Genomic DNA, 11,866 nt, shown 5'->3' with positions numbered 1-11,866 from the left:
ACCAATTGTGTTCATATATTTATTAGACTGTCAAGTATCACTTTACATTTAAAGGGTACCTCTTACCTCACAATACAGAAGTGAAGATGTTAAAAAAATACAAAACATTTAACACGCAAGTTTACAAACTGGCAAAAGGACAGTTGATCAAATTCAATTTTAAGTCAAACATATGCAAGCTTTGACATTGAAACAAAGCGTGGTCTCTGTAAGGTCACCATAGTTCCCCCAGGAAGAGGAATTCCCCTTAACTCTCACTCTGTAATGTGCCACCAGAACCCACCAAACACATCATTCACTTTCCATATTGTAATGATCTGTAACACAGCAAGGTATAAGTCTATTGACTTGTCAGTATTTGCAGGATGATAATATTTGGAGTCATTTGTACAGTTCACACATTTTTCAAAGGTCAGGTGAACATTGTCAAATAAACAAAGCCTCCTCTAGAGCTCCATGCTGTGTGATACTCTGTTGTGATCAATAGACTAATTAAATTAGTGCAATTGCACAGTTATCTCTCAAAAACGGAATCAATTACAAAGCAGACTGAACTCTTCTCCCTCCATCCCATGACTGTGCAATAATTACACCATTATTGTCCGCTGAATGCACTGTGCTATCAATATTTAAGTCTCATGAAAACTGCTGTAGTAGTTACAACAGATCTATATTTCTATTTTCTTGGCTGTTAAAGTCAATACTACTAGATTGCATGAAGATAAAATGCAGTAACTACATGAACACTGAATCTGAGAAATATGACTTTTGTGATTCCTATCAAATCAAAGTGCAGTTGTAAACACTCCTGTTTTCCTTTAATCTGTCATAGGACAGTTCAGGGACTCGAGACCAGTCATAACTCAATTTGTGCTTTGCACATCAGTACACATCATGTAATTTCAGTTGCCTGCCCTGGTAACAGCCATTAAGTCATTAATCTGTTCTTTATGGTTTAAGAGGTTCAACCAAGGACATTTTTTTAGATGTTATCTTTTGCTTTCCCTTTAGCTCACAGATTCAGGCTCGGTAAATATAAATATTGCTGTGCATTCTTTGAGGTCTTCATGGTCTGTTGGCTTGAGGTACTTTTTTCTCCAATGGCAGTGTAGCGGTAACTACCGCAAGGCTTAAAAAGAAGATGCCTTGTTAAATTTGAAAGGATTTTCCACACAAAAACATTAGCTGTACACAAAAACATTCACAGCTAAACACTATACAGTACCTTTCTATCATGTTGTTGTTATTCTGTAGCTCCCGTGCCACAGCCTCCATCTCATCCTTTAATCTGTTCATTCTGGAAACAGTTTTTTTTAATTATTTGGAACTGATAAATGCTGTGTTATCTTCAATGCAATGACATACTTGAGAATCATGTGCTCATCGTCTTTTTTCTGTCCATCCACCCCCTCAGCTCCTACAGACTGCTGGAGAGCTCTAAGCACAGCTCTGTCCAGAACCTGCAAAGATGGAGAAGAACGTGGTCAGGACTCAGGATGCTCCATACTGTATCCAAGCTTTTCGTGGATCAGGAACTGTATAAATGTCTGATTTCAGAATAGTTTGTTAGGTTTAGGCAGAAAGATATGTGAATTATGAGCAGGAATTAAGGAGAGGATCATACCTGATATACCTGATGATTAGACTCTCCTTACTTATGAATTAATTCTGAACTGAGATATTTACCCAGAGAGTTTGCACACAAAAAAAACCTCATAAATTCATAATGAAATGTAGCAGTAGTTAAAGTCAAAACTAAGGTCAAAATAAACAATAACCACTGTGAAAAATACAAATCTGCCCTTAGACATTATTTCCAGATGAGCTTGAGTCCAGAGTTGGTCAACAAACTAATTTATTGTGCAATTTTAACAGAGGCTGCGTGAGGAAAAACAGAGAAAATTTCACTAGTCTGTGAAACAACATTTCTCTAACCTCCTCAGGGATAACTAGTTATGCCTGAAAAGGGCTGAACAGCCATGATAAGGCAAGTTCTTATTGATTTGAATAATTATCATTTAAACTTGGAAGTGATGCAAGTTCCACTTGAAATTAATTTTACTTAAAATTCATAATGACTGTGCACAATGCAGCATAATGAGAAATTTAGCTGTAGTCATGCTATAAAACTAAAGTCAAAAATTTTAATTCTGCCCTCACAGGCATTCTTTTTTTTGGGATTGAGCCCAAAGTAAGCCAAAATGTTTGTTGTTGTGTAATTTTTACACTGCCTTGTTCAACTTTGGACAGGATTAAATCACAAAATGAGTCTCTGAAACACTAAATTTACCTAACCTCCCCGGGGACATCTTGTCACGCATGAATAGGGCTAAAGACAGACGGTGTGTGTCTTTTGTGGAAAAAAGAGGGCTGACCTTGTTTTGCTGGGCCTCACACACATGCAGATCCCCCATGCTCTGGCGGAGGACAACTCCAAAATGCTCTAGACTTGCCTGCATCTTATAAAGAACCCTGCAGAAACAACACTCACATGGCCACCTGCATATGTTGTTCTTTGACTGCTTTTTTGCTGCTTAGACAAAACACCTTTGACAGTAATAAAATGTGTATCAAATATGTTTGACATTAGGGCCCATACATAATGTGATTTAATGGTGTATTCTCAGTCCATGTGACCTCTGTCATACCTGTTCCAGCTAACAGCAGCCATCAGAACATCCTGGTATTTCTGCAAACAGTCATCCTTGAATAAACTCTTGACCTTCTTTATGTATGTAGACAGATTGAGCCTGAGCAGAAAACAGTTGTTTCTCAGTTTAATCACTGTGAGAACGGGCACTCATTCAAGATGCTCCTGGGGTTTAATACTTACTTCTCAAACTTGTGAATCTGTTCGTCATTGTAGCTGAGCTCTGGGACAGAAAGAGAATAAATGAATAGCAGTCAGAGCAGTCATTTGAAAATCTTAACCCAACACTGTAGTCCTTTTTTTCTGTGCGACTGCTCAAGATAAGCACTATTTTAGCTGACTGGCTTCTCTGCAGCGTCATATCTAACATTATCAATGCAGCCAGGCATATTCTTCTGTCGCCATGCTTGCCTGTCTGGAATGGTCCGTACTGTCAGATAAGGCAGCACAACAGTGCCTCCCTTCCCTGCAGCGCAGTACCGAGAACTAATCTGACTAATCTCAGCACTGGCTCCACTCACCAAACCCCCAAAGTAGATTCATCTGTAATTTGTTGTGTTATATTAATATGAGAGAAAAAACGTGCATCCAATTACTTCCTGTCATTCTGTCTTTGCAATACTGCTGATGTACTGCAACAATCTTCCCCAATAAAACCTCCATCTTCTGGATGCTGCATTAAGAGGAAGAAAAATCTATTTAATTATTAACACAGGATTAAAATTTAATAAATGCATTTTATTTATATGCAAATGTATTGATTTTAATCAACCATTTGAAGCATACATATTTTTTTTGGAAATAATTTATAATTAACATATGCTTGCATTTTTGTTTATGTTATACGTGATAGTATGTGATGTTTATTATTGAATTCAATTTACAGAACGAGTTAAATCAACATTTGGACAAATGCTGTGCTGAAATGTTTTACTATGTTATGGCACTGCAAGATAAATGTTATCTATAGTTTTTAAGTTTATTTTCAAGGTTTTTCAATAGAAATAAAATAAGAGAATTAAGGAAAATCCCTTGGCACCAGGATAATGATTTAATACAATGATGAATACGTTTGAAAATAGTAAACTGTATCATTTTCCCCCAAATGATCCTAACAGGTTGTGTTACCTCTTATCCTGGGCCAGTGTCTCGGAGTGTTTAGACAGCATCACATGCAAATGCTTTAGTTGATTCTGGAACTCTCTGACTCCACTGCCATACATCCGCTGCAAATCCTCTTCAATCTACACACAATGATAAACCTCAAGGATGCAAACTATTGTGTGTTCTAGTTCATTTATTCAATATACATTTCACAAAGCACAACTCTTACCAGTGGGAGTTTTTTCTTATTGTCTACAAAGTCTGGAAACTCATGCGCAAACCTCTGAGCACTGGTTGGGAATAATCAAGAGACATCCATCACTAAATACCTTACTACATATAATGCTTATTAATCTAGAGTAAGCATTAGATTCATGATACCATGTAGTAAACTAAAACACAAATTCAGTCAGTATCTCACTGGTGGGTTCTTACAATAGATGGAGATGCTCCTCAGTGCTGATAGAAGAAAGCAGCTTCATATTCACCATGGCAATCCTGTGTGCCACATTACTGTATTCAAAACCGGTGTTTTCACTGAAAAGTCAAGAATATTGTTATTGGACACACTAAAATGTCAAGATCAGGTTCGGTTTTCTTGTGACAATATAATCACTCTAAGTGATTATATAAGAGCTCACATGTAGCTATAAAACCCCTGCTGAATCAGTTCCCTGTACTTCTGGAGTGAGCGGGCTATCCGCAGGTACTGATGGATGACCCCGACAATGGTCTTTAGGAGGAACGAAAACAACAGGACACAGTGTGAGGCTCAGGGATAATGGTGTTATAATGTTCACCAAAAATAAGCACCAGAGATAAAAACAAAGAGGCTTGCTTACCTTGGAGAAGGTGTAATCTGCCATGACGTCAAACTTTGTGGGCATCGCAGGGGCCTCAGCTACAGAAAAAAAGAAGGGATGGCGGAAGAATAAACAGAGACAAAGTTACCTCTGTAAATGTTACCAATTTATTTGTGAAAATACATAAACTAAATTACACTGAAAAACATAAACTTGAGACTTCAGGGTTTATAAAATGGCTCATAAACTTGGCATTGTGACATCAGGCACACACACAAAAAAACATTTATTATGACCGTACGTTCTTTGTATGGATGGCCTACTAGTTTCTCTGGTCGTCGGCTGATGAGAATGATAGGGCGGTCTGGAGTGGTGAGGGGAAGGTTCACTACTTTCATGCTTGGCTCCAAGATGAGAGGATGACCCAGAAAAAGGTACTGTTGAGCTGCCAGTTCAATTCCAGTTTGGGCCTGAACATCCTCAAACAAGATTGAGACCCTTGAGGATAACAACAACAAAATATTTTGGAATCACTGTGAAAAGTAGTTCAGCCTTATTCATACTTATATATAATTGTAGGTAATCATATTTTAAATGACCATGTGGGGACCTACACCCAAATGGCATCCGTATTAAAAAAAGAACCAGAATTTCCATATACAGCAACCTAAAAATGTATTGGGCCACATTTGAATGAAGTTGCATGGAGTACTAGATTAGAAATCTCTTCTTGAGGAGCCCACATACGTGTTATGAAAGTGGATGTAGATGCTGTGTGCTGTGGCTTGCTGGAGAGAGAAGATGTGGACCGTGATGCAGTGCAGAATGTCAGTGGTGGCAGCAAAGAACTGGACGAAGCCCCAACACTTCTCCTGATTGGCCTCTAGTATGCTGGCCAACACTGGGACCAGCTGGGTCTTTAAACCCCTGCGAAAAAACAGAGCCGTTGGTCATGTTCTACCAAGAGGCTTCAGCGTTCAAAGAACTATCAAGGATTTCTTTCAAGGATGTTATTCATGATGAATAAAAGCATGAAACTTAAATGAGTCACAACAGATGCCTATTTTTAATTTGACATGAATGAAAACAATCCAATGAGCTGTTATATTGTGGATCTTGGTGTTCATCATTAAAAATTTCCAGTAGACAAAAAACTAAGGCCAACATAAAAATTAGACATGGCTTAGGACCTTAAAGAACGATAGCTATAACAATAGTAGTGTCCACACTGACAGATAACATTGTTGATTATATGCATGAGCTGCAGTTATGCAGTTTTTATTGTTCATTGGCTGAAAAAAAAAAGTTCCTATAATAGAATTAGAATGATTATTAAGACTTTGTAGTTATATAGTTATCATCCTTGGTGTGAATGGCCCTTGATACAGTATGACACATTGAATGAATGGTATTTTTCTCTAGCATATCAATTAAATATAGCTGTACTGATTGAGGTCCATATACAATTTCCTTGCCAATACTGTCTGTCCACAAAGATATTAACCACACTTTTGCATAGAGAAACTCACTCTGAAAGTTGACAGCAGTGTGGCAGTCGGTAGCTCCATTCAATGGGTCCGTCTTCCACCTTCTGCACACCTGCTATGGCTCCGAAAATTAGACATGGCTTAGGACCTTAAAGAACGATAGCTATAACAATAGTAGTGTCCACACTGACAGATATCATTGTTGATTATATGCATGAGCTGCAGTTATGCAGTTTTTATTGTTCATTGGCTGAAAAAAAAAGTTCCTATAATAGAATTAGAATGATTATTAAGACTTTGTAGTTATATAGTTATCATCCTTGGTGTGAATGGCCCTTGATACAGTATGACACATTGAATGAATGGTATTTTTCTCTAGCATATCAATTAAATATAGCTGTACTGATTGAGGTCCATATACAATTTCCTTGCCAATACTGTCTGTCCACAAAGATATTAACCACACTTTTGCATAGAGAAACTCACTCTGAAAGTTGACAGCAGTGTGGCAGTCGGTAGCTCCATTCAATGGGTCCGTCTTCCACCTTCTGCACACCTGCTATGGCTCCCTCTGGCTTCTCTGTTGTGATCTTGTACCTGGGGAGAGCACCAAAAGTCACCGAAAATAGCACATAAATAAGCCTAATATAAACAGTAATGTATCACAAATCATAATTTACAATTATGATTTATATATAATTGATTATAATAAGTTAAATTAAAACATTTACAGGTGAGACTTACATGATTTTCTTGTTTCTGCGTGGGCCTCCATATGGTATAAAAGGAAGACTGCCAGTGGCAGCATGGTAGAAGGTGACACCGATGCTCCACAGATCCACAGACACACCATAAGCTTTCTGTTGGGGCTTCTTCAACACTGCACGCTCATACATGTCCGGATGCTGAACCACACAAGTTATTATGGACAAATCACACATTATTATTTGTTATATTTAATAAATAATCCAACAGACCCCTTATCCGATTCTGTCACTGCTTGCAGATCAATGTCACTTAATTCCAGATCTAGCTGCTCTAATGCATTAGTACTGTAAGAAAGGTATTTCCTGTGGCCACGAAAATAAAATTTCTTAGAGCTGATATGAAATTACACTGAATATTCGCTGGACGAACAGAATAGGTCATTGTAATATTAATACTGCTACATAAATAATTATAATTAATTGTAATTATTTATATACATTTCCCTTTTGAGCTAATTTGCTACATCACATAATATGTTTATTCACAGACAGATTAAAGTAACCACATCAAACGCCTGTGTACATTTCTGATAAGCAACTGCACGTGCTGTATTTTCTGTGAATCATTGCATACAGAAAGTGGCACCTTTTGAGTTTTTTTTTCAACATTAACCAATGAAAGAAATTAAACAGCATTTCCTCCTTACCAGATATTCCTCTGTGCCATATATGGACACAAACTTCTCATCGTCCTCCAACTCACGAGCAGCACCGAAGTCCGTCAGCTTGTACACCGAGTGTCCATCCTCACCCACTTGCCTCATGATATTGCCAGGTTTGATGTCCCTGTGCACCACCCCATTCTCTCGCAGGTGGTTCATTCCTTGGACTGTATATGAGCAAATAGGAGAAAGACAAAACTGGTGTAGAGCTCCATTTAGCCACAGTAATGCCTCCCAACAGGTGCATGAGTAATGGAGTGGAAACTGATTTAACTACTTAATTTCCTCTGTTGGTTCTTACCCACACACTGTAATACAATGAGGAACTCTGACTCAGGAAGTCCAAACGCATTCTCGGGCTCTTCTAGCAGGTTCAGCAGGCTGCCACCTGAACAGAACTCCATCACCAGAACCTTCTGCTTCGGGTTCATATGCATCTGACATGCACAAGAATAGAAATGAAGGCAGTGTGTTGAAAATTCACCTCTCAGATCTGTGATCTATTTTTGGTGGGGAGTCAAACAAGTTTTACAGAATGTATGGAAATGGGGTATATGTTGAATGTCACCTGCTTGTCTGAGAAACAGCCATATGAACTGATTACAAACTAGTTGTTTTTATTGTTGGCGTTTTATTCTATTTTAATATCCAAGGGTTAGTGAAAAGACTAAAATAAAATACATTTAAAATGCATTATTATTATTACTATTAGTAGTAGTAGTAGCATATTTTTATTGTTTGGAGGTCAGTAAAACTATTATGCTCACCAAGGCTGCATTTATTTAATCTAAATACTGTAATATTGGGAAATATTATTACAGTTTAAAAATTATCTATTGTAAAATATGTTCAAATGTAATTTATTTATGTGATGTTAAAGCTGAATCTTCAGCAGCCATTACCTCAGTCTTCAGTGTCACATGATCGTTCAGAAATTATTCTAATATACAGATTTGTAGCTCAATAAACATTTCTTATTACCAATGTTTTGTTGAGACCATTTTTTCAGGATTCCTTGATGAATCAAAAGTGTGTTTATTTACAAAAAGCATTTGTTTAAAATAGAAATATTTTGTACAATTCTAAATATCTTTACAGACTCTCCAGTTCCTTGCTCAAAAAAACTATTTCAAAATAAAACAGTAGTGTATATAAATGCTTTCAATACAAATGGTTGCAAAAGTATTATCACCCTTATTTTATGCTATTTCTAACTGTAAAAAGTTGAATAATTATCAAATTGGCTATAGACTATATAACTTTAGTATAGAGACCAGTTCTCGCTATTAACCAGTTGATTATTAGCATGCATATTATTAACATATTAGCTGTTTATTAGTACTTCTAAAGCACATATTCTGCATGACCATATTCTACATCCCTAATCCTAACCAATACCTAAAGTTAACAACTACCTTACTATTAATAAGCAGAAATTAGGAGTTTACTGAGGCAAGTTGTAGTTGTAGTTAATGGTTTGTTAATGGCTAGAATTGGACTTTAAAATAAAGTGTGACCAACAGTTGGCCAAAAATATCCCTGACATAATGCATCATGAGAAACTCAAACATCAAAGTACCATCTGAAAAATCAGCACTAATGTGGCTGGAAAATCTTAAACAGCGTCACAAACCACATCAGATACGTACCTCCTCCACAGCAAAGAGTTTAACAATGTTGACGTGATTGAGTTTCTGCAGCACCTCAAACTCCCTCATCTGAACTTCATACGGCCTGTTGTAGCTCACCAAGTTAAAGACCTTCACGGCAACCAGCTCACCTGTTTTCTACACCAATATAAAGTGTCATTAGGCAAAGTATGACCTGTCTATGACCTGTTTAAGTAATGAAAATTGGGAAAACTGTAATAATGATAAAGTACTTTGTTTCGTGCTTTGTAGACGCTTGCTGTGGCCCCTTGACCAAGAACATCATCCAGCGACCAAAGGTGGTTTGCTGTACTTATGGTCATTGTGTTGACACAAGCGGATGACATGATCAGATCTGAGTATGACAGAAAAACAATCAAAGCTTCTCTAGTAAATATTTAATGCTAAGTTTCGTTCATGATTATCTGTCCTTTTTCTCAGAATAATTATACATATACATATACACACACACACACACACACTCTCTGGTCAGCTATCCTTGTGGGGACTCTCCATAGGCGTAATGGTTACTGTACAGACCGTATATTCTAGTGAAGTGAAGTGACATGTGGCATGTGAATTAGTGCTCTGCATTTATCCCATCCAAAGTGCACACACACAGCAGTGAACGAACACACACACCGTGAACACACACCCGGAGCAGTGGGCAGCCATTTATGCTGTGGTGCCCGGGGAGCAGTTGGGGGTTCGGTGCCTTGCACCAACCCTACCCCTAAACCTACCCGTCACAGGAAACTTTCTGCATTTTTAGATTTTCAAAAAACTTAATTCTGTATGATTTATAAGCTTTTGTACCCGTGGGGACCACAATTTAGGTCCCCACCGTGACACGAGTCCCCATGAGTCTGTGTGTAGTCAGGTTTAAGTCCCCACCAGAATATATAAACCAGTACACACACACACACACACAGGTTTGTTTTTATGGTTTATGGGGACTCTCCATAGGCGTAATGGTTTTTATACTGTACAAACCGTATATTCTATTGCCCTACACCTAAACCTACCCCTCACAGGAAACTTTCTGCATTTTTAGATTTTCAAAAAAACTCATTCTGAATTATTTATAAGCCTTTTGAATTACAGGGACACTGAAAATGTCCTCATAAATCACCTTCTCGTTGTAATACCTATGTCATACCCATGTTATTATACAAATTTGTGTCCTCATAAACCACATAAACATGCACACGAGTTCATGTAATATGTTAATCATGTTGCCAATGAACTCCTGGTTATTACCTTCAAACAGTATGTTAAGTTGAGTGAAATTAAGATTTAAGTGCTTTATTTTTAGTTCTAAACATAAGGTAAACAGAACGACGGGACGTATTTTTCACATCCAACCATTGTTGAAAGAAGCAAAAGTGACTCACCGGTTTGTTTCTGAACACAATACGCCTCACAAGTCACTCGCGTCACAACAGAGGCGTCAAATAAAATCCATTTCCTTTCTATATGACCTGCAAACACGGAATATATTTAAACACATTCATATTTCTCCAAAGATAAGCTATAATGTTTATGGAAAGACGTTGTGTGAACTGCCGACAGTCTGAGGCTTTCCCCTTCATATCATCATAAACATCAACACTCTGACTGACTACACACGAAACCACAAAAACAAACCAACCAACCATTTGTGTGTTTGATGCCTGCGCATTTTCCACTTTTATCCGAATTCGTCAATCCCTGTGTGTTTTTTCTGTGGACTAATTACACCTGCAGTCCTCCTGTAACTCATAAGTTATGAGAGCAGCTCGACGGAAACCAGTGTCAGCAGCAACTTTCATTTCTGTCAGGAACTTCCTTGTTCGGTGCATCGCGTTTGTGTTAAGGGTACTGCTGTGTTTTTCTCCTAACATATGTTTTAATCTGAAAGTTAGATAGATTAACATAATTTAAATATTATGTTGTGGCTCATTTTACGTAATTTACAGTGGGTACGGAAAGTATTCAGACCCCCTTACATTTTTCACTCTTTGTTATATTGCAGCCATCACTAACCATTTTTGTCCACCATATTAAAAGTGACAATAAACCAAAAATGGATGTCGTCCTCTCGTGGACGGAATTTAAAATAGCAAAATAATGCAGAAGGGCAAGCATAGGCTAAAAAAAAGAGAATTTTTTTGCCTGACGTCTGTTCAAAAGACACAAGGAAAGAACTTTTACCTAGCTTTGCATATTTTAGTCAATTCTTTACAAAGCTTTCCTGGATTTCTTTAGAAAAAAAAGACGAAAAGATGCCCATATTTTCTGCTATGGATAAATTATTTGTTTATTTATTTATTTGGATGCCCATTAGCTGTGCCCTAAAGCATTACTAGTCTTCTTGGGGTCCACACCACACTTAACATTCATACATTATTATGCATATCATATTAAGAAATAAGAAAATAAAAAGTGAAATACATTCTCCACATTCCAAAGCATCTCACATTTCTTCCATCCTTTTAAATATCTATAACACCTACGATATAAAAAATGTATTGCTCATTCAATTAATTCCTATACCTCAAACTCAGAAAAGTACAGAATTCCAAGGTGTGCTTTTACCTGCCAATTTTTCTGTTATCCTAATTAATGACAATGGTAAAAGATTCCATGATTTTTGCCCTAAATGTTACTGTACGCTTAAGAAAATTTGTTTTAGCATTAGAGAGTAGAAATCTACCCTCTGTTGCTCGTCTAGTGGCATATTCATGTTACTGAATGTTAGATTG

The 11,866-nt window shown here is 37.3% G+C and overlaps 1 protein-coding gene across 3 annotated transcripts; it reads right to left on the bottom strand.

The window, feature by feature from the left end:
• Positions 1 to 5: 5 nt before the first annotated feature.
• Positions 6 to 10,925, bottom strand: LOC107590150 (inhibitor of nuclear factor kappa-B kinase subunit epsilon-like). Of its 3 annotated transcripts, XM_016278762.1 has the most exons (23): positions 10,778 to 10,925; positions 10,517 to 10,603; positions 9,356 to 9,477; positions 9,123 to 9,260; positions 7,775 to 7,910; positions 7,459 to 7,640; positions 6,789 to 6,949; positions 6,601 to 6,641; positions 6,087 to 6,156; positions 5,305 to 5,484; positions 4,859 to 5,055; positions 4,597 to 4,655; positions 4,396 to 4,487; positions 4,190 to 4,291; positions 3,984 to 4,044; positions 3,779 to 3,894; positions 3,247 to 3,323; positions 2,834 to 2,873; positions 2,649 to 2,750; positions 2,376 to 2,472; positions 1,366 to 1,460; positions 1,226 to 1,297; positions 6 to 1,129 (listed from the first exon to the last, which is right to left on the bottom strand). In XM_016278762.1, the coding sequence occupies exons 3-23, from the start codon at positions 9,467 to 9,469 to the stop codon at positions 1,066 to 1,068; spliced, it is 2,196 nt and encodes a 731-aa protein (XP_016134248.1). In that variant the 5' UTR covers positions 9,470 to 9,477; positions 10,517 to 10,603; positions 10,778 to 10,925; the 3' UTR covers positions 6 to 1,065. The 3 variants fall into 3 exon arrangements, with proteins under 3 accessions (XP_016134248.1, XP_016134247.1, XP_016134249.1); XM_016278761.1 differs by lacking the exon at positions 6,087 to 6,156 and having other exon boundaries at positions 6,531 to 6,641; XM_016278763.1 differs by lacking the exon at positions 6,087 to 6,156 and having other exon boundaries at positions 1,226 to 1,288; positions 6,531 to 6,641.
• Between the last annotated feature and the right edge of the window lie 941 nt (positions 10,926 to 11,866).

The sequence above is a fragment of the Sinocyclocheilus grahami genome, unplaced genomic scaffold (genome assembly GCF_001515645.1).
Source record: "Sinocyclocheilus grahami isolate Dianchi unplaced genomic scaffold, SAMN03320097.WGS_v1.1 scaffold125.1, whole genome shotgun sequence".
Classification (NCBI taxonomy): domain Eukaryota; kingdom Metazoa; phylum Chordata; class Actinopteri; order Cypriniformes; family Cyprinidae; genus Sinocyclocheilus; species Sinocyclocheilus grahami.
Note: the sequence above shows the minus strand (reverse complement) of the source record. Positions and strands in the feature narration are given on the sequence as shown.